Source organism: Ranitomeya imitator, chromosome 1 (genome assembly GCF_032444005.1).
Source record: "Ranitomeya imitator isolate aRanImi1 chromosome 1, aRanImi1.pri, whole genome shotgun sequence".
Taxonomy (NCBI): domain Eukaryota; kingdom Metazoa; phylum Chordata; class Amphibia; order Anura; family Dendrobatidae; genus Ranitomeya; species Ranitomeya imitator.
In genome coordinates this window covers 881,217,825-881,238,183 of record NC_091282.1, presented here as the reverse complement: position 1 = coordinate 881,238,183, position 20,359 = coordinate 881,217,825, and the positions used below count along the sequence as shown (strand labels likewise).

At 48.8% G+C, this 20,359-nt stretch overlaps 1 protein-coding gene across 4 annotated transcripts in view; it reads right to left on the bottom strand.

Moving 5' to 3' along the window:
• UBA6 (ubiquitin like modifier activating enzyme 6) overlaps positions 1 to 20,359 on the bottom strand; it is a 152,625-nt gene that overhangs the window by 119,837 nt on the left and 12,429 nt on the right. For all 4 annotated transcript variants that reach the window (XM_069743113.1, XM_069743115.1, XM_069743116.1 and 1 more), the window contains 5 exons: positions 11,125 to 11,219; positions 10,834 to 10,945; positions 9,231 to 9,311; positions 9,034 to 9,156; positions 1,712 to 1,835 (listed from right to left, as the gene is read on the bottom strand). In XM_069743113.1, coding sequence (XP_069599214.1) covers positions 1,712 to 1,835; positions 9,034 to 9,156; positions 9,231 to 9,311; positions 10,834 to 10,945; positions 11,125 to 11,219 — 535 coding nt within the window. The remainder of the gene's footprint in view (positions 1 to 1,711; positions 1,836 to 9,033; positions 9,157 to 9,230; positions 9,312 to 10,833; positions 10,946 to 11,124; positions 11,220 to 20,359) is intronic.

Here is a 20,359-nt window from a genome sequence, read left to right as displayed (position 1 = left end):
CAGAAAAGCATGCGAGTGAAAACTTCCCAGTCCATTTGTCAGCATTTCCAGACTGATAAGAACTTCCTGGATCGACTAGTCACTATGGACGAGACCTGGACTTATTTGTATGACCCTGAAACCAAGCAGCAGTCAAAAGAGAGGAGGCACAGTGGTTCTCCTCGTCCAAAGAAGTTCAGGGTGCAAAAATCAGCCACTAAGGTAATGGCGTCTGTTCTGGGATAAGGAGGGCGTGCTGCCAGTGGACTACCTTCAAAAAGGGTTCCACCATCAATGCAAGGAATTACATTGAACTTTTGGACCAATTGAAGGCAGCTCTGAAGGCCATAAGGCGCGGCAAGATGTCCAAAGGAATCTTATTCCTGCAAGACCACGCCTCCGCTCACACTGCAAAAGCAACCAAGGCAAAAATGGCGGAGCTGGGCTTCCAGCTGGTTGATTACACACCTTATTCACCACATCTAGCTCCCTCTGACTATCACCTGCTTCCAAACCTGAAGAAACACCTCAAGGGAACCAAACTTCACATCATTTCTGATGCCATGGCTGTTACGGATGCCTGGTTTGAAGCACAGCCGAAAACGGTAATTAGACCTACTGGTAATTGTATTTCCAGGAATCCATCCTGACAGCACCCTGGAGAACGTCCTTCTTATCCGTCATGGGACAGGAAACACGAGAGGTTAAAAGGACCCTCCCCCTTCCACCCTTCAGTGTTTTTCCTGTCCCATGATGGATAGGAACGGACGAGAGGTGACTGACCGTTCTGTGTGGGAGGTGTGGATCGGGGGGGCTCAGCTTCTCCCTTCCCGCCATGAGGCACCCGCAAGCCGACACCCGCCCGAGGGTCCCTCTGCCTACCAGTGCAGAGCTGCTCCTGGTCCGAGGGTCGCTTACCCCTGCCAGGGGGCTCTCGACCCTTCTGTCGCGCCCCCTGTGGCATCGATGCTCCGGATTGCCTCTGCTGATTGCGGATCTTCATGCGGCTTTTCCGGGGGAATGCTGCTTACGATACACCGCTCTCAAGTTCCGGCCGCGCGTCGGATAAGAAGGACGTCCTCTGGGGTGCTGTCAGGTGGTGACCTGGAAATTCTTCTTTTTGCAAGGCTTACAGAACTTGGAATACTGATGTAAGAAGTGTGTTGACATCAGTGGAGAGTATGTGGAATAAATGTAAAGTTTCATCTTACAACCTTGTTTCTTTCTGGGTAAAGCCAAAGACGTATCAGCAGCCCCTCGTAAATGCAGCGCTTTAGATGTAGCCCAGTCAAAAAGTCTGAAAGTTTGTGCATTTACCACCTGCAATGCATTAATGTACCAAGCAAGCAGATATTTTTTAACATAGCTCGCCTACAAGTGGCAGATATTTTCTTGCCATGCTCTTTGTGTTGTGTATTGATTGAGGAGACACACTAAGGATTTTATGACTTGTACAAAAAAGAAAATCTGCATGTAAAGCACATGGATTTTTCTGTAAGATAAGCATTCTTTTTCCTTACATGCGTGCCAATGCTATCAATATTCCTCTATTTGGTCAAAACTATGTTTTAGACCTTATCTGAAAAAGCAGCTTTATTGTATTTTTATGAAAATTTGGTGTCATAATATGATATTAATGACAATATAGACACTACTTGGTTACATATCAGAAATATTAATTCACTTAAGAAGCAAACATGAGATATACAAATAATAAATTTGTGCAACTCACCTGTAATCTGGTGCGTGGAGCCATTTAAAGAAGTCATTCCATTGACTTCACGAAAAGTCATAAACTGGCCAGATTCAAGATTATGAGGGCGATTATCAAAGCATGTGACCACACCAGGATTAGACTAAAACACAAAACCATCAGAATTTAGATTTTATTTACTACTAAAAACATTGACATTTTAACAATTTTTTTTTTATTTAACTACTTCTAGACCACCCATTAACTGTACAAGACGGGTCAGGAGGCACTTTACTCTGCGCTGACATTTTAAAATGTCAATACAAAGTATCTTGCATGACATTGTGAGGCAGTGGGGGCAGGGAACCCACTGTCAGACACTACCAGACTCTCCACAGAGAAGATTAAAAACAAAAAAAATAGTTAACTACCATGTTTACCTTCTTGATCTCAAAACCCAAAAATAAGGCCAGACAGGAACATGAGAAATGGATGGGCTTTTTTTAAATACAGATTTCATTTCAAAAACCACTTGAAAAAGTGCTACCTAAATGCTCAAAAGAAGGAACATATGCATTGCTATACAAAAACCACTTGCAGTTCATATGTTAAAGATGTTGAGCCTCTTTTAACTGACTCAGGTTTACAAAGACGCAAAGCAGTTAAAAGAAGTGAGCAGACCATCCGTCAGGCATTTTCCCTTTGGAAGACGTTCTATACTTAACAATACAAATCAATGGTAAGGGTCAAATAACAGGCGTCTTTTTAAACATTTTAGCAGTATTACTGTTGAAAATAGGGATTTTTGTGTGTACTCACCATAAAATCCTTTTCTCCGAGCCACTCATTGGGGGACACAGGACCATGGGTTATGCTGCTGTCACTAGGAGGCTGACACTAAGCTGAGACAAAAAAAGGTTAGCAACTCCCCTGCAGTATACGCCCTCATGCTGGCTTCCAGAGACCCAGTTCAGTGCAAAAGCAGTAGGAGAACAACAATATATCAAGTAACATTAGAATATAACATGTCAAACAAACAGTCAAAGACCAAAAAAGGTAACGAGCCGTAAGGCTACCAGGGTGGGTGCTGTGTCCCCCAATGAGTGGCTCTGAGAAAAGGATTTTACGGTGAGTACACACAAAAATCCCTATTTCTCGTCTCATTGGGGGACACAGGACCATGGGACGTCCCAAAGCAGTCCCTGGGAGGGAAACAATACAACCAAATAACTCCGTGTACCATCTGACTACAAATGCGCAACGGCCGCTTGCAGGATACGCCTGCCAAGGGCCGCGTCCGCAGAGGAGTGAATGTGGACATTGTAATGCTTTGTGAAAGTATACAGGCTGGACCACGTTGCGGCCTTGCAAACCTGCTCCGCTGTTGCATGGTGCCGGATGGCCCAGGAAGCACCCATCGACCGAGTGGAGTGTGCTCTAATCCCCGCCGGGATAGGACTGCCCCTGACCCGATAGGATTCCTGGATAGCAGATCGGATCCATCTGGCTATCGTGGATTTAGACGCAGCCAAACCCTTTCTGTGACCCTCCGGGAGCACGAAAAGGGCGTCCGATTTTCTGAAATGAGCCGTTCTGGAAATGTACCTCCTGAGGGCCCGTACCACGTCCAGAGTATGGAGAGCCTTCTCAACCCTATGTTTGTGCTGCGGGCAAAAGGAGGGAAGAATGATGTCCTCGTTAAGATGAAAAGATGAGACCACCTTCGGAAGAAACGCCGGGGAAGGGCGTAGGACTACTTTGTCCTGATGAAAGGCAAGGAAAGGAGCCCGGCAGGATAAAGCGGCGAGCTCTGAAACCCTTCTGATGGACGTCACCGCTACCAGGAAGGCAACCTTCCATGAGAGGACAGAGAGCAGGACGTCTTGAAGGGGTTCGAACGGGGATTCCTGAAGAACCCCCAGGACCAAGTTGAGATCCCAGGTCTCTAACGGCATCCTTTAGGGGGGAACCACATGGGAGACTCCCTGAATGAAGGTCTTGACCTGAAGATTGGTGGCGATCCTGCGCTGGAACAGCACGGATAACGCTGAGATCTGGCCTTTGAGGGAACTCAGTACCAAGCCGGAGTCCAGACCGGACTGAAGGAAATTCAAGATGCAAGGGATAGAGAAAGCGAGCGGAGGGTGCCCTCGGAGCCTGCACCATGAGAAGAATGTTTTCCAGACGCGGTGGTAAATGGAGGCGGAAGACGCCTTGCGAGCATTTAACATGGTGGGAATGACCTGCTGAGAGAAACCGGCACGAGTTAGAATCCAGGTTTCAACAGCCACGCCGTTAAACGTAGGGCCCCTGAGCTCTGGTGGTAGATCGGACCTTGGCGAAGCAGGTCTGGGCGGTCTGGTAACCTCCAGGGAACGTTGGCTACGAGCTGAACGAGTTCCGCGTACCAAGCGCGGCGTGGCCAGTCTGGGGCGACCAGAATGACCGGAACTCCCTCCGTCTTGATCTTTCGGATCACCTTCGGCAGTAAGGGAAGGGGAGGAAACACGTATGGGAGTTGAAACTGATGCCACGGAGAAATCAGCGCGTCTACTCCTATGGCCTGGGGATCCCGAGAACGTGCAAGGAAGTTGTGGACCTTGGCATTCAATCTGGACGCCATCAGATCCACGTCCGGGGTCCCCCAGCGAAGGCAGATCTGTCGAAAGACCTCCGGATGGAGTTCCCACTCCCCCGAGGCAAGGCCCTGGCGGCTCAAGAAGTCCGCCGCCCAGTTCTCGACTCTCGGAATGTGCACCGCAGAGATGATGGAATGGTTGGATTCGGCCCAACGAAGGATGTGAGAGACTTCCCGCATCGCCGCCCTGCTGCGGGTACCCCCATGGTGGTTGATGTAAGCCACCGCCGTGACGTTGTCCGATTGGACTCGTATTGGATGACCCGCGAGCAGGGCGTGAAAGCGACTCAGGGCAAGTCTGATAGCACGAATCTCCAGGATGTTGATGGGGAGTCTGGATTCCCGCACTGTCCAATGGCCCTGGGCAGAGTGGTGAAGAAACACCGCCCCCCAGCCGACGAGACTGGCGTCGGTAGTTACCACTAACCAGCGGATCGGGATGAAGGACTTCCCCTGGAGAAGAGATGGACCCAGGGTCCACCATACGAGTGATTGTCTGACCCGCGGGGACAGGGGGCAAGGGCGGTCGAGAGATGGGAGACTCCTGTCCCAGTTGTCCAGCAAAGCCTGTTGCAAGGGGCGGAGATGGAGTTGAGCGAAAGGAACCGCTTCGATTGCTGCAACCATCTTTCCCAGGATCTTCATGGCGAACCGAATGGTTAGCGGGCGAGGATGGCAGAGCGTTCGGGCTCCCTGCTGAAGCGCTTGGGCCTTGGACCGAGGAAGCAAGACCAGCCCCCTTGAAGTGTCCAGGATCATTCCCAGAAAGGAGATCCGACGGGCAGGAACGGGAGAGGACTTGTCCAAGTTGATCAACCAGCCCAGGCGTGAAAGAGAATCCAGGGTAATGTGGACGCTTGACTCGCAGGCCTGAAAAGACGGGCCTTTTATGACGAGATCGTCTAAGTAAGGTAACACGACAACTCCTCGAGAATGAAGGATGGCCATGACAGCCGCCATGACCTTCGTGAATACCCTGGGCGCCGTGGCAAGACCGAAGCGTAAGGCCGTGAACTGGAAATGGTCCTCCAGAACGGCAAAGCGGAGGAACCTCTGATGAGGCGGGAATATCGGAATGTGAAGATAGGCATCCTTGATGTCTATCGATGCTAAGAATTCCCCTCTTTCCATCGAAGAGATGACTGACCTGAGCGATCCCATCCTGAAGTGTCGTACTTTTACACACTTGTTCAGGAGCTTCAGATCCAAAATGGGGCGCACTTTTCCGTCCCTCTTTGGCACGACGAAGAGGTTTGAGTAGAAACCTTTGAACCTCTCGTGTTCCGGGACCGGAACAATGACCCCGCTCTGGCGGAGGGAGTGAATGGCGCAAAGGAGGGCGCGAGACTGAGCTCCCGAACTGGGGAGACGAGAGGGGAAAAACCTAGTTGGAGGAGGAGCGGAGAACTCTATTTTGTAGCCAGACGATACCAGATCCCTGACCCATTCGTCGTGAATGACGGAGAGCCAGGCTTGCTGAAAAAGGAGTAGACGTCCGCCTACTCTGGTGGTATCGACTGGCGCCGTTCCTGAGTCATTGAGACGGGAATCTGGGGGGTCTCGAACCTCTGGTTCTGGGCTGCCTCAGCCTTCCGCGCCAGGAAGGATTCGGTCTGAAGGAGGGACGAGCGTCTCTGTCTGTGCGAGCGGATCGGTCCGATCTGGAAAGACCGGAAGGATTGGACCAGGCTGAGCTGGTACGAAAGGGCCGAAAGCGAAAGTAAGGCTGGCGCTGGAAGGCCACCTTGGGCCTCTGTTGGGGAAGGAACTTGCTCTTTCCCCCTGTGGCATCGGAAATAAGCTGGTCAAGCTTTTCGCTGAAAAGGCGCCCGCTTTGAAAAGGGAGAGAGATCAGAGATTTTTTAGAGGAGGAATCTGCGCGCCACTCTCTGAGCCAAAGTGCCCTTCTGATAGAGATGGCGTTAGAAGCCGCCGATGCTGCGCAATTCGCTGCATCGAGGGATGCGTACATCACGTAATCACTAGCCATGGCTATCTACTTAGCCAGGTCCGCCATCTCAGACGGGAGGTCCTGTTCATGAATGGATTTCGCTAGAGCATCCGCCCAGGAAACCATTGCCTTGGCCACCCAAGCCGCGGCGAATGAGGGGGATAGGGAAGAGCCTGAGGCTTCGTACACTGAGCGAGCTAGAGAGTCTAGCTGGCGTTCAGTGGGACTCTTAATTGAAGCGCCGTCCGGGACTGAAAGAAGCGTTTTAGAAGCCAGGCGCGAGACCGGAGGATCTACTATAGGGGGATCCGTCCAGTCTTTCACGAGATCTGCTGAAAAGGGATACTTCGATACCAGGTCCTTCTTACCCGTGAAACGCTTATCTGGACGCTCCCTGTGTCGCCTGACTATATCCAGAAAATCTGGGTGAGAGGCAAAAGTCTTGTGGGAACGCTTGGTTCTGGTAAAAGAAACAGCGTGTTCCGGAGCGGAATTAGAGTCATCATCCACCTTAAGTGCGTGATTGACTGCTACAATGAGAGAATCAACCGTAGCTCTGAACTCCGGAGCCTCCGGGTCCAATGATACTTCGGACTCATGTTCAGAGTCGTGAACGCTGCGAGCCCCCAAAGAGGGTGAGCGAGAGGTGGAGCTGCCAGAGTCTGAGCGGCGAGGTGAGCGCTCAGGAGAGGTAGTGCGGATCCGTTTTCTGGATGACCGTGCCTCTTTATGGAGAGAGCGGCCCCTGCTGGCCGACGATTCCCCTGTTACGGAGGGATCTCTCAGGACCTGTAACGGATTGCCCCGTTCCCCGTGAGGATTTTGAATGGATTTGATGGCGTTGGCTAAAAAAATCCACGGACTGCGAAAGTGAAGCGACCCACGGGGGGGTACTAGGTACGTCGGAGTCGGTGGCGGTGGAGGGCTCCTGGGCACATGGAGCATCGCAGGCCGAGCAGAGGGGAGAACTTTGAGGCCGAGGAAGTGGGGCCTGGCAGGTGGTACACGCAGAAAAAAAGGTCGTATGCACCTTAGAGGATTTTTTAGACCTTGACTGGGACATGAGGTCTATAAGTTAGGGAAGCAGAGGGCGACGCTGCAGAGGAGAGGCTGACGAGGTCTCCTTACCCGGGTCCTGTGTCCCGCTGTCCTGAGAAGAAGAAAGGTGGAAAAAAGGGCTGCACGTGGGCGCTGTGTCGCCTAGAAGCTGCGGCAGGGCTGGAGCTGCGGCGTGCAGTGAGGGACCAAGATGGCCGCCGAGATCAGGAGAGAGATCTCGGAGGCTGCGAGAAGCGCCAGGACCGGGGGGCGGCGCCGCCGATGACGCGAAGGGGTGGGCGGAGCCTATCAGCAGCGTCCTGCGGCTAGGCCGAAGCTGGGGACTAAATTTGCGGCTTCGGTCCGGCGCGCGGCCGCAAAGTGCCGAAAATTAGGGGCCCAGCCAAGCGATGTGCCGTTACCTAGGAGGAGCCCTCCGGACCGCAAAACCGGCGACCCCCCCATCCCCCACGAGACACTTACCCCGAGGAGGTGAGAGGTGCCTTGGAATGGCAGGGACGGTGCAGGGGTTGGGAAGCCTCCATCCACCAGCCCCAGACAGGGGGTGGAGAGGAACCGTCCACCACCTGAATCACGCATAGGCATTGGTGATGCAGTGTGGTCTGCACGGACGACACGGGAATAGAGCCTCTGTACAGCAGAGGGAGAACCTGGTGGACAGGGCAGATGTCCGGCAATAAAAAGGCCTGGCTGCAGAAGAGGATACTGGAGGTACAACACCAGTGCTCGTCTGTACAAAGTGGGGAGATCGGCGCCCTTTTAGGGAAAAGACCGTAACTCCCAAAAAAAAGGTCAGCTCAGGCAGTGGCTCCCACGTCGCAGGAGAGGATACGGTGAGGTGAAACTCCCGTGCTCGCCTGTTGCTGGTTCGGGGGAGATCGGACCTTGAAAGAATCCGTCGCCCCCTTCATCCGGAATAGGAAGGTTAAAAAAATCAGTGAGATTAAAAATCAGTGTGCCTCCTACGGACACTAAGCTTGAACTGGGTCTCTGGAAGCCAGCATGAGGGCGTATACTGCAGGGGAGGAGCTAACCTTTTTTTGTCTCAGCTTAGTGTCAGCCTCCTAGTGACAGCAGCATAACCCATGGTCCTGTGTCCCCCAATGAGGCGAAGGAGAAAGACAAGTTTTTTCCTATTGCAGACACAGCAGTGCTGGGAGGCTCCTGCTGCAGTGCTAGTCCTGTAGAGCATGCACAGCACTAGTATATTTAAAGGGACACTGTCACCTGAATTTGGAGGGATCAATCTTCAGCCATGGAGGCGGGGTTTTTGGGTGTTTGATTCACCCTTTCCTTACCCGCTGGCTGCAATATTGGATTGAAGTTCATTCTCTGTCCTCCATAGTACACGCCTGCGCAAGGCAAGATTGCCTTGTGCAGGCATGTACTACGGAGGACAGAGAATGAACTTCATTCCAATATTGCAGCCAGCATGCAGCCAGCGGGTAAGGAAATGGTGAATCAAACACCCGAAAACCCCGCCTCCATGGCTGAAGATTGTTCCCTCCAAATTCAGGTGACAGTGTCCCTTTAATGTGATGGGAATCCTTATAGCATATGTACATTAATAGCAATAATTAGAACATGGCTTTATTATCTTCAATAATAAAACTAATAAGGGATTGTTCTTGGCTAGTTTGCACTTCATTACAAAAGATCATGACTGTGAAGTTATTAAAAGCAAACCCTGTTAAATGAGAAACCTGAACTTACCTGTGTTATATTAGAAATAAAGATCTCCTTTGGCTCTTCCCCTGTGGTGTCGAAGACTTGAAACTCATCTCCAAAGTCACAAAACACATAGGAGCAAACACCGTAAGAATCGGAGCAGATAAACTGTAACAAAATAGAGTGTTACCAAATTCTGAATTTTGAGGAGACATTTTACTATGGACACATGTATTCTTTACCTTGATAGGTGGCTGTTGATCATGGCAAAAATTATTGATCCGTGTCCTCATGGAAAGCCTTGCCTCAGTTAATATTACGCACTAAAAGTTCAGATAAAATATAAAATTCGGACATTTGTGTATGGTTCAAGTTTAGCAATGTAATGGATTTGAATGTGCACCTGTCAAATCACACACGGAGGAAATCTGCCAGGTTTTTGCCATCTCATCTGAGAGCAGCCTGATGTAGGCAAAGAGACCCTGATTCCAGCAATGTCTCACTTAGTTTACTGGGTGCAGCCATTCTGACATAATCAGAGTTTTTAGATTTAGCATGAAGCAGAGCTGAGGAATCTAACCCCGCCCACACCAGGCTCTGTATATACAATATCCATAGACAGTGAGCTGCCCATAACAGGAAGGGGCGTGTCAGGACTAGCTTGCACAACTGCTGTGTCTGAGCAAAGATAATCTCCTGGGTGCTTAAGAAATCATTGTAAGCAAAAGCACAGAGCTTGATAAGATAGGCATCGTTGAAATATGTGTTTTAAGCCCTACATTATACTGTCTTCATATTACATAGCAAAAACCTGCCGACAGATTCACTTTAATAGTAAAGGACACAAAAGAAGAAAGAAAAAGAATGGACTAAAACAGGCCTGCACAACCACGTAGAAAAATAATAACAAGATACGTTTATTGAACACCACAAAAAACAACATAAAAACACTTAAAATACAACAATGTGTAAAACACCCCAATATACACCAGTAAATAGGCAGCAATATACACAAGGTGTGTACCATCAGACTATCTAAAGTATAAGGATCCACATGCTAGCAAACCTGAGAGTGCCATAGAAAAAAGAGCCGCACAATATATATATAGTATTATACAATCAAAAGCATATAGAGTGAAAGCTCCTAAAAATGTATCTAAGCTCAAGAATAATAGAAAAGGCACATCAAGATAAGGCACATAGCATGTGGGTAACCAGGTTTAGCCTAAATGGAATATAGTCTAAGCGGATAAATCAGAGCTCCCCTATAAAAAATATGAACGGCATGACGCCGAATAAATACCTCGCTAAATCTAAGGTAAGATGGAGTGGAGCCAGGAGAGCCAAAAGGCTAAGGTAATGCTGCAAAACCGCATGTCATGAATGACCAAAGGTAATCAAGGGGGGGGTGTAGGAACAGAGCCCCACGCGTATCGCCGCCGCAGCGGCTTCGTCAGGGGAAGTGAGGTAAGTGGTGCGTAACTTGCATATAAATAGAAACATCAATCATTGTGATAACATACTTTAGATAGTCTGATGGTACACACCTTGTGTATATTGCTGCCTATTTACTGGTGTATATTGGGGTGTTTTACACATTGTTGTATTTTAAGTGTTTTTATGTTGTTTTTTTGTGGTGTTCAATAAACGTATCTTGTTATTATTTTTCTACGTGGTTGTGCAGGCCTGTTTTAGTCCATTCTTTTTCTTTCTTCTTTTGTGTCATATATTAGTGGACTTGGCTTTGCACCCCTTCTTATATTCGACTTACGGCTAGAGTGCACCCTGAATCTATACACTTTAATAGTAAAGGATTCACAATGACAGGAAGAGTAACATCTTTACCTGGAACTGCTTCAGGAATGACAGATCAGAAGACTCATCGAGAGGTATAGTTGATGAGATTACTTGGACGTAAGGGTTGAGCTCTTCAACGTGGCGAAGGCATGCTTCAGCCCTTTAAATTAGATTATAGAAAAAGATAAAAAAAAAAAAAAATCTACATAGTATTTATGATCTTAGTAAAAGCAGACAACTAAAGTACAAAAAAGTTGCATTCTGAATGAGATCCTTTTAAATATTCCATGACTTATACAGCCAAATATAGGAAAAAAAATATTGTCAGATAGTACTAACCTGTTTTTCTTATTTGTGATATCATCTTCCCTGATAAAGAAATTAGTGCCAAGGTCCCAGGTTTCACAATGTCTTGTGTCATGGATTGTCAGTGCCTAAAAGAAGAAAAGAAAAAAAGAGGGATTTTTGGTACTCGCCGTAAAATCTCTTTCTTGGAGCATTCATTGGTGGACACAGGTAACCATGGGTGTATGCTGCTGTCGCTAGGAGGCTGACATTATGCAAAAAAAGGAAACTAGCTCCTCCGTAGTATACACCCACCAACAGGCACGAAGTACCTCAGTTAGTGTTAAAGCAGTAGGAGAAGCAACCAAAAGCTCAACATATGTACCAATCCAACAAAGAAGGCACATAGACCAAATAATGGTACAAACAGTTAGGGAGGGTGCTGTGTCCCCCAATGAAGGCTCCAAGAAAGATTTTACGGTGAGTACCAAAAATCCCTCTTTCTTTATCGCTTCATTGGGGGACACAGGTAACCATGGGACATCCCAAAGCAGTCCCTAGGGTGGGAAACAGGAAGATCCAAGGAATAAATGATCTCAGGTTGGTCGGTGGAAAACCGCCGCCTGCAGCACCTTCCTTCCCAGGCCTGCATTAGACGAGGCATGGGTATGAACCCGACAAAAAAACTCGCAAAAGAGGGTAAAGATGACCAGGTTGCGGTCTTACAAACTGGAAGCAAAAACCTGGTAACGAAAAACCCTGAACGCGGAATACCTCACGTCAATAGTGAAATTAGAAGCTAGGAGCCCATTAAGGTAACTTTCAGAGATGACTAACAGGGCATCAGATTGGCGAGCGGGAGCAGCCCTTGAAAAGTAGACTCTGAGAGCCGTGACGGGACCCAGCTTGTAGAGGGATGTCTCCAGGGGATGGACCGGAGAGACACAGAAGGAAGGACAAAGGCTTCATTAATGAGAAATGAAAAGGCCACCTCGGGTAGAAAGAGAGGAACAGGCCTGAGAACTACCTTTTCCTGATATAGAATCAGCAGGAAAATGCTGCTAACTTGGAAACTCTCCTGATAGACGTAATTTAACTAAAAAGACAACTGTCCCAGACAAGAGAAAAAATGTGATGTCTTGAACGGACTCAACAGTGGCGCGCTGCATAGCATAAAAGACGAGGATAAAAAACCCATGGATCTATTGGAAGACAATAAGGAGGCGCCAGGTGGGCCATACCTTGACGAAAACTGAGAATGAAAGGAAAAGGATATGGGGACCAACCCCAGTCCATACTCCACTAGAAGAAGACTTTTCAGTATTTGTAGTAGATACACCAGGATGCTGGTTTCTTGGCCCCAAATATGGCCTGAATGATCAGATTGGAAAAAAACAGCCTCCCTAGGACTATGGCCTCAACGGCCATGCTGTTAAACTCAGACTATGAACTCTGGAGGAAGAGGGAACCTTGAGAGCGAGAGGATCTGGACGGCCTGGAAGCTTCCACGGGACGTCCATGAACATGTTCACCGGGCCCTTCTTGGCCAGTCCGAAGCTATCAAGAATGTAGGGACCCCTTCTTCCTTTATCCTTTTCACGACTCTTGAGACAAGGGGAGAGACGTAAAAGTATAAGGCAGTTGGAATTGTGGCCACGATATTACTAGTGAGTCTAAGTAAGTGGGTAGCTGGTCACGGGACCTGCCTACGAACCAAACAACCTTGTGATTTATCCGAGACGCCCTGAGGCCGACGTCCGGAGAGCTCCATTTCAGCATATTTGGATGAAGCCAGGGAGCTGAGCAAGCACCCGCCCAAGCGGGACCCTGGTGGCTCAGAAAATCGGTTGTCAGATTTTCTACTGTCGGAAAGTGCATGGCACGTGACTTTCTGCCCATCGCCGAATTCTTGTTACCTCTAACTTAACCTGTTTGCTGCGAGTTCTGCCTTGACGATTTATGTAAGTCTTGGCCGTGGCGTTGTCCGAGATTGACATTCCAGTGGCTCTGCGCTGTGTGACGAAGAAAAAACGGCTCCCCAAATGATGAGACTGGCGTCGGTGGCGAAGACCTGCCACCAGAGAGGAAGGAAGGACTTCCTTCATAGGACTGATGCCGACAGTGTGACCAGGTGAGGGACTGCCTCACCTTAAGAGGTAGAAGCACGGGATCATCCGGGAAGATGACCAGAGGGCCAACTGAAGAGGACGGGCATGGAACTGGGCAAAACGAACGGCTTCTGTGACGACAATCCCTTTCCCCTAGAACTCATATGCAGGACCGTATCAGAGAGAAGCTGGTCGCTTTAGAGTACGGAACCCTTGGCACAGTAATGAAAACCTTCTCCTTTGGAAAGAAGACACGGGCTTGGGTCGTGTCGAACCTTATACCTAGTATACCCAGGCTCTGAGCAAAGACGAGGGAGAACTTCTCTCTGTTTAGTATCTAGCTGAGATGGACCAGGATATCTAGAGTAAACTGAAGACTCTGGTTGCAGTCTCGGCGGGACGGCTCCTTGAACAGAAGATCGTTCAAGTAGGGAAATATGAAAACACCAAGGTTACTTACTGGTAGCCGGTTTTTCCGGAGCCCATGACAGCACACCTGAGAGAGGGATCCGCCCAGTCGGGACAGGAAACCTACTGAAATAAAAGGGCGGTACCTCTCCCTCGCTTCAGTTGGTTTTCAGAGCATGAGAGGCCCCCTTGGTTAGTTCACATGGTAATCTACCACCACATTATAATAATAATAAAAAACACCCAACTAAAAGTGCACACCAAAGGGTGAAAAAAAGGGAGGGAATATACAGGTGCTGTCATGGGCTTCGGAAAAACCGGCTACCAGTAAGTAACCTTGGTGTTTTCCCGTCTCCCATGACAGCACACCTGAGAGATTTTTGGAGAAAGAAACACCTTAGGGAGGGACCACTGCTTGCAGCACCCTTCTACCAAAGGTAAGGTCAGTTGAGGAGGATAGATCTAGTAGCCACAGCTCTGGTGGAGTGAGCCTTGATGCCTTCAGGGATTGGGGCACCACGAGAAGCATAGGATAAGGAAATGGCCTCCCTAATCCACCTAGCGATAGTACCCTTGGATACCCCATGTCCTTTTCTGCTACCCTGAAAAGCTACAAATAAGGACTGATCTTTCCTCCACTGACTAGTCAATGATAAGTATTGCAAAATAGCTCTTCTTACATCCAGTGTATGAAATTTCTCTTCCCCCGGATTTTTGGGATTATTACTAAAAGAGGGTAATACAATCTCCTGGCTTCTATGGAATTTAAGAACTACTTTCGGCAGGTATGCCGGGTCTGGTCTGAGTACTACTCTGTCATCAAATATTTGTGTGTAAGGAGGGGAGATAGACAGGGCTTGCAAGTCACTGACCCTACGGGTTGATGTCAACGCTACAAGAAGTACTGTCTTAAGAGTGAGCATTTTTATTGATGACTCCTGCAAAGGCTCGAATGGATCACTAGTCAGAGCCTCTAACACCAAATTTAAATCCCATGGAGGAACCCTCTGAATTATTACTGGTCTAGACCTACTACAGGATTTTATAAAGCGGGATACCCATCTGTTGGAGGCCAGGTTACAATTATATAAGGCTCCTAAAGCCGACACCTGTACCTTGAGCGTATTAGTTGCCAACCCCAGTTGTAAACCCGCATGTAAAAATTCTAGAATAGTACCTACAGGCTCCTTATCCCCCAGAGGTTGTCCTGAAAAATCTAGAAACTTTTTCCATGTTCTGCCATATATCCTCGATGTTACTGGCTTTCTACTTTTCAACAAGGTGGAGACTAACCCTGGTGAAAACCCCTGCCTACTCAGTAATGCCCTCTCAAATTCCAGGCTGCAAGATGGAAGCCCTTCACTTGAGAGTGGCATATTGGACCCTGAGTAAGCAGGTCCGGAATTTCTGGCAGAATCCATGGATCGGTCAAGGACATTTGTCTCAGGAGGGAAAACCAAGGTCTTTTTGGCCAAAATGGAGCAATCGAAATTACTCTCGCCTGCTCCATTCTGATCTTCCTTACCACTGTCGGAATCATTGCTATCGGTGGAAATACATACGCGAGACTGAAATTCCATTGTATTTGGAGAGCATCTACCGCGAAGGGTTTCTCTCTCGGGTCTAATGAACAGAAACTCTCTACTTTCCTGTTGTTTAGGGTGGCAGATAAATCTATCACAGGTAAGCCCCAAACCTGCACTATCTGTTGAAACACCTGGGAATTCAAAGACCACTCTCCTTGTTTCAGTATTTTGCGACTTAGGTAGTCTGCTTTCGTATTCTCGACTCCCTTTATGTGGAGAGCCGAGAGGGATAGTAGGTGGCACTCCGCTAATTGTAAGAGGACAGACGCTGACTTCATCAGGGAAGGGGATCTCATCCCCCATTGGTGGTTGATATATGCAACTACTGCGTGATTGTCTGACATGACCCTGGTATGGTGACCCTGAAGGATGGGAAGGAAATGTTTTATAGCTCTCTCTACAGCCCATAACTCTCTTAAATTTGATGCCTGACATGATTCTAGTTGGGACCAGGATCCCTGAACCGAGAGAGTCCCCAAATGGGCCCCCCATCCTGAACCGCTTGCGTCTGTGGTGATGATCTGATCTATCGGAGTTATCCACTGGACCCCCGACGCCAAATGATCTGTCACGGCCCACCATTTTAGGGAATCTGTTACCTCTAACGAAAGGCGAAGCTTCCCATCTAAATGCCCTTTTAACGACCTCTGTGCTGACAGGACCTCCCACTGTAACTGTCTTAGATGGAACTGTGCCCATCTTACTGCAGGTATACAGGACGTCAGGGAACCCAACAGGGACATTGCCTTTCTAAACGTCATTATGGGGTGATGGATTGCGGATTTCACCAAATTTTGAATTTTCACCAGCTTGTTTTCTGGTAGGAGACAAAGCTGACGTGTGGAGTCCAGAACTAAACCCAGAAAGGACTGGACTAGCTCCGGCGTCAATCTCAACTTGGCGAGATTTATTTTCCACTCCAACCGCTCTAGCGTTGTTATAACTTCTTTTATTTGCACCATACAATGTGCTGCTGAGTTCCCTATTATAAGGAAATCGTCCAGGTACGGAACTATAACTACGTTCTGAGAGCGGAGGAAGAACATGACATCTGACATTAGCTTTGTAAAAATTCTCGGCGCTATTGACAGGCCGAACGGGAGGGCAGCGTATTGATAGTGCCTGAGACAACCTTGGACATAAACTGCTACTCTTAGGAATTTTTGGTAGTCCCGATGAATTGGGACGTGGTAGTAGGCGTCCTTTAAGTCTATGGCTGCCATGAAGCAACATGGGAACAAGAGTTTTATCGCTGTATTCACAGACTCCATTTTGAAGGAGCAGTTTACTACTGACCGGTTTAGATTTTTTAAATTGACAATGGTTCTTAGCGACCCGTCTGGCTTTCTTATCAAAAAAAGAGGGGAATAAAAACCTTTTCCCTGCTCTTCTCCTGGGACTTCTACCAGAACTCGTTTTGATACCAGTTCCAATACCTCTGCTTCCAAGGCAAGCTGTTCCTCCGGGGTTTTTCTTTGGGGCGTTAACACAAAAGTCTGTTGTGGCAGATAAACAAAATTTATTTTTAGGCCATCTTTGATGACCTTCAGAGTCCAAGGACTGGGGGAGATCTTTACGCAAGCTGGGAAAAAAGATGGAAGCCTTCCCCCTACTTCTGGCCTGGCGTCATTGGGAGGGCTTCCTCGCCGATGTTGAGGGACCTTTAAACATATATCCAAATCCTCTCCTGTCTCTGGAATGCCAATTTCTTCTATCTCCCGGGGGGCGACCCCTACTAAATTTCCCCCTCCGAAAATAGGGCCGTCTAAAGTCCACCGGAAAGCGAGGGAATCCCTTTTTTCTATCCCCTGCTTTCTCCAAAATATCCTCTAATTTCTGTCCAAAAAGGAAATGGCCATCACATGGTAAAGAACAAAGTCTGTTTTTTGAAGGCAAGTCACCCGGGCATCCCTTTAACCAAAGAGCACGTCTAGCCGCATTAGATAAATTCGCAGCTCTGGCTGCTAGTCTCACGGAGTCTGCCGATGAGTCTGCTATAAAGGCAGCCGCTCCTTTAGCCATAGTTACATTGGTTAGGATGTCTTCTCTCGACACTTTAGATTTTAACTGGTCTTCTATCTGTTGTAACCAGACTATAAGGGAGCGTGCAACACAAGTTCCGGCGATTGCCGGTTTTAAGCCCCCTGCAGTTGCCTCCCAGGTATGCTTTAGGAACCCGTCCGCTTTCTTATCTAGAGGGTCTCTTAATACACCAGAGTCTTCTAAGGGAAGAGAAGACTTTAGAGGACCTGGCAACTGCACCATCAATTTTTAGAACCTTATCCCATATTTCCAAATCCTTCTCCTCAAAGGGATAACGTCTTCTAGAAGCCGAGGGCAGATTACCCGATTTTTCCGGCTTCCTCCACTCTCTTTCTATAAGGGCTTTTACCTTGGAATTCACAGGGAAAGTACGCTTTCTTTTTTCTTCTAAACCCCCAAACATAATGTCCTCCAGGGACTTGGCCGCTTTTTCATCTTTAAGTCCCATCGAAGCTCTAACGGCTTTTATTAATTTATCCGTGTTCTCAGTCAGAAAACACGGACGGCCCCCCTCAGCGCTATCTGAAGAGGAGTCGGGGGATATAGAGGAAGAGTGGAAGGGAGATAACTGTTCTTCCTGATATTCCTCGTCAGACGGAGAGACATCAGAATCTAAAATAAGTTCAGGGTTCTTACTACCCTTTCTTTTAAGTGCCGATTTAACTGAGCCTTCCACTTCGGCCCTAATCATGGCTCTAAGACTAGAGGCAAAGTCAGGGGTCTCCTCCTGGATAGTCTTTTGGATACAATCCGCACAAAGACTTTTCTGCCACTGGGCTGTCAACGGAACTCTACAGAGGGCGCACTCCTTGTTCTTAGACTTGGTGCTAGCCTTCCTCGGCGCCTGCCAAGCAAACAGAAAATGTAGCCCATTACCACCAGGGTGACATTCACGAAGATCACTCACCACCCGCTGACCATGAAGGGTACCGGATTTTGAGGCTGAATAGGAGCATGGACCACATCCCTCCTAGACGTTGAGGAGTCCTGTGATCTCCGAGGGCGATTGCTACTCCTTCCACTGGAGCGGCCGCTTCCTTTAACACGTTGGTGGGCAGGTGAATCACCTGACCTGGGCTCATGCTGCTGCTGCTGTAAAGGCTGCTGCTGCTCCATAGTATTCTCCATCTCTGGAGACTTTAACGAAGTGAGCGGCGTTTCTATGTCTTTACACCCTTAAATATGGTGAACCGCCGTGCTCACCGCCTCTTCCGGTCCCTGATATAGCTTCTCCCCCTCCTGAAACCCGCCGGGAAGCCTGGAACGATGCCGGTGATCAGAGCGAAGGGCGCCGCCATCTTGGATCCGGCGCGCGGCTCTGACGTCACGCAGGCACGCCCCTACCCAGCGTGCCTTGCGCGCAACGCCAGCCGCGTGCCCGGAAGTGACTGCTCACAGAGGGGGAGAGCGGCGTGGGAGACACAGAAGGGCCCCAGGACCACGAACCATGGCTGACCCGACGCCCGCACGTGCGCCAGGGCCCGGAGGATCTGCGGACGGCGCTTCCATCTTCCTGAAGGCTGGTATACAGGCGCCCTGCCTGTTCTTCCAGTACCGGGACAGGAGTAGGTGAGTGGAACTTCAATCAACAATACCGCCGTGATGTTCAGCACAAGGGTTCCCATCAGGACAGGAAACCCAACTGAAGCGAGGGAGAGGTACCGCCCTTTTATTTCAGTAGGCTTCCTGTCCCGACTGGGCGGATCCCTCTCTCAGGTGTGCTGTCATGGGAGACGGGAAAAAAAACCCTTGGAGAGAAGGATATCCCTGACCGCTGCCATGACGTGAATAGTCTGGGAACAGAGGCTAGGTCGAAAGGAAGGGCCGAGAACTGATAAAGACCCTCCTGGATCACAAACCATAGCTGAAAAGACAGAACCGAACATCTCAGATAAATCGCTCGAGGTCCAAAAAGGGAGGGAGAGGTCCGTCTAGAGGAATAGAGTAGAACTCTGAAAACCGTACGTTCCGGGTACGATCACTCCTGTGCATGGTAGGTAAAGGACAGCCTGAAGAACTCCTGGAGCCTGTGATGTATGTCTTGGCGGGCGAAAACAGAAGGAAATTTCTTCCTGGAGAAGAAGAAATGTCGATTTCGTAGCCGAAAGTCGCTATCTCTCTCGAGAGTGAAGCAACCTTTCCTATTAAAAGGACATTTAGACATGGACCGGGAAAACAAGGTGCTTTTCCCGTTGGTGGCATCCGAAATTATTTGATCCAGCCTGGATCCAAAAGGACTAGAACTTTGGAAGACAAAGCCAGTGAGGCCAGAGAAAACGGCAGATAGCAATGATGTTGCTGGCAGCCGAGGCAGCTATCTCTCTCAAGAATGAAGCAACCTTTCTTTATTAAAAGGACATTTAAAATTGGACCAGGAAAGGGAGGTGCTTTTCCCACCGGTGGCATCCGAAAATATTTGACCCAGTTCGGATCCAAAGGTCTACAGCCTTGGAAAGCAAAGCCAGTGAAGCCAGAGAGTGCGGAGTATAGCAATGATGTTGCTGGTAGCCGTGGCGGATGAACCAACCGCATCAAAAGGGAGCAATCACGAGAGATATGCCGACATGGCGATCTGATGTCATATCTGGCTGACTTAGCCAAGGATTCAATCTGTCTGAAGAATCCGTAAGTGATGCACTGATCAGTAAAGATAAGGCTATCTTAGAGGACAGGCGAGAAGCCAGCGTATGCACATTAGAGATTCTGCCCATTTATTGTGTAGCGTCTTACTACCCAGGAAGCGCTTTTCAGGGTGTTCCCAGTGTTTAGACATAATCATGACACCTTCTCTGTGATTAGGGAAAACTCAAGGAAGGACATTTTACCCATTTGAAAGCAACGGAGTGCTCCTGAGCAGGTGCCTCGTCCTCCCTTCAGAATTTTGGTAATCTGCCAAGATGAGGCTATTGAGCATATCTTGCATCTTCCAGATCTGGTCTGTACCGAACTCAGACTGTACTGGGAATTCATATCCGACCTGAAAGCCGGCTCCGAGGAGGGGCATGGGATGAGGAGTGCCTCCTGGAGAAGGTAGAGGGGCCCACAGGTTCCTTTACTTTACACCCGATTTGTCCCTGTGAAGGTCGCGGTCAGGTACATGCGAATCACCGTGAGAGGTGTTCGGAGCACTGGTGGCAGAAGACG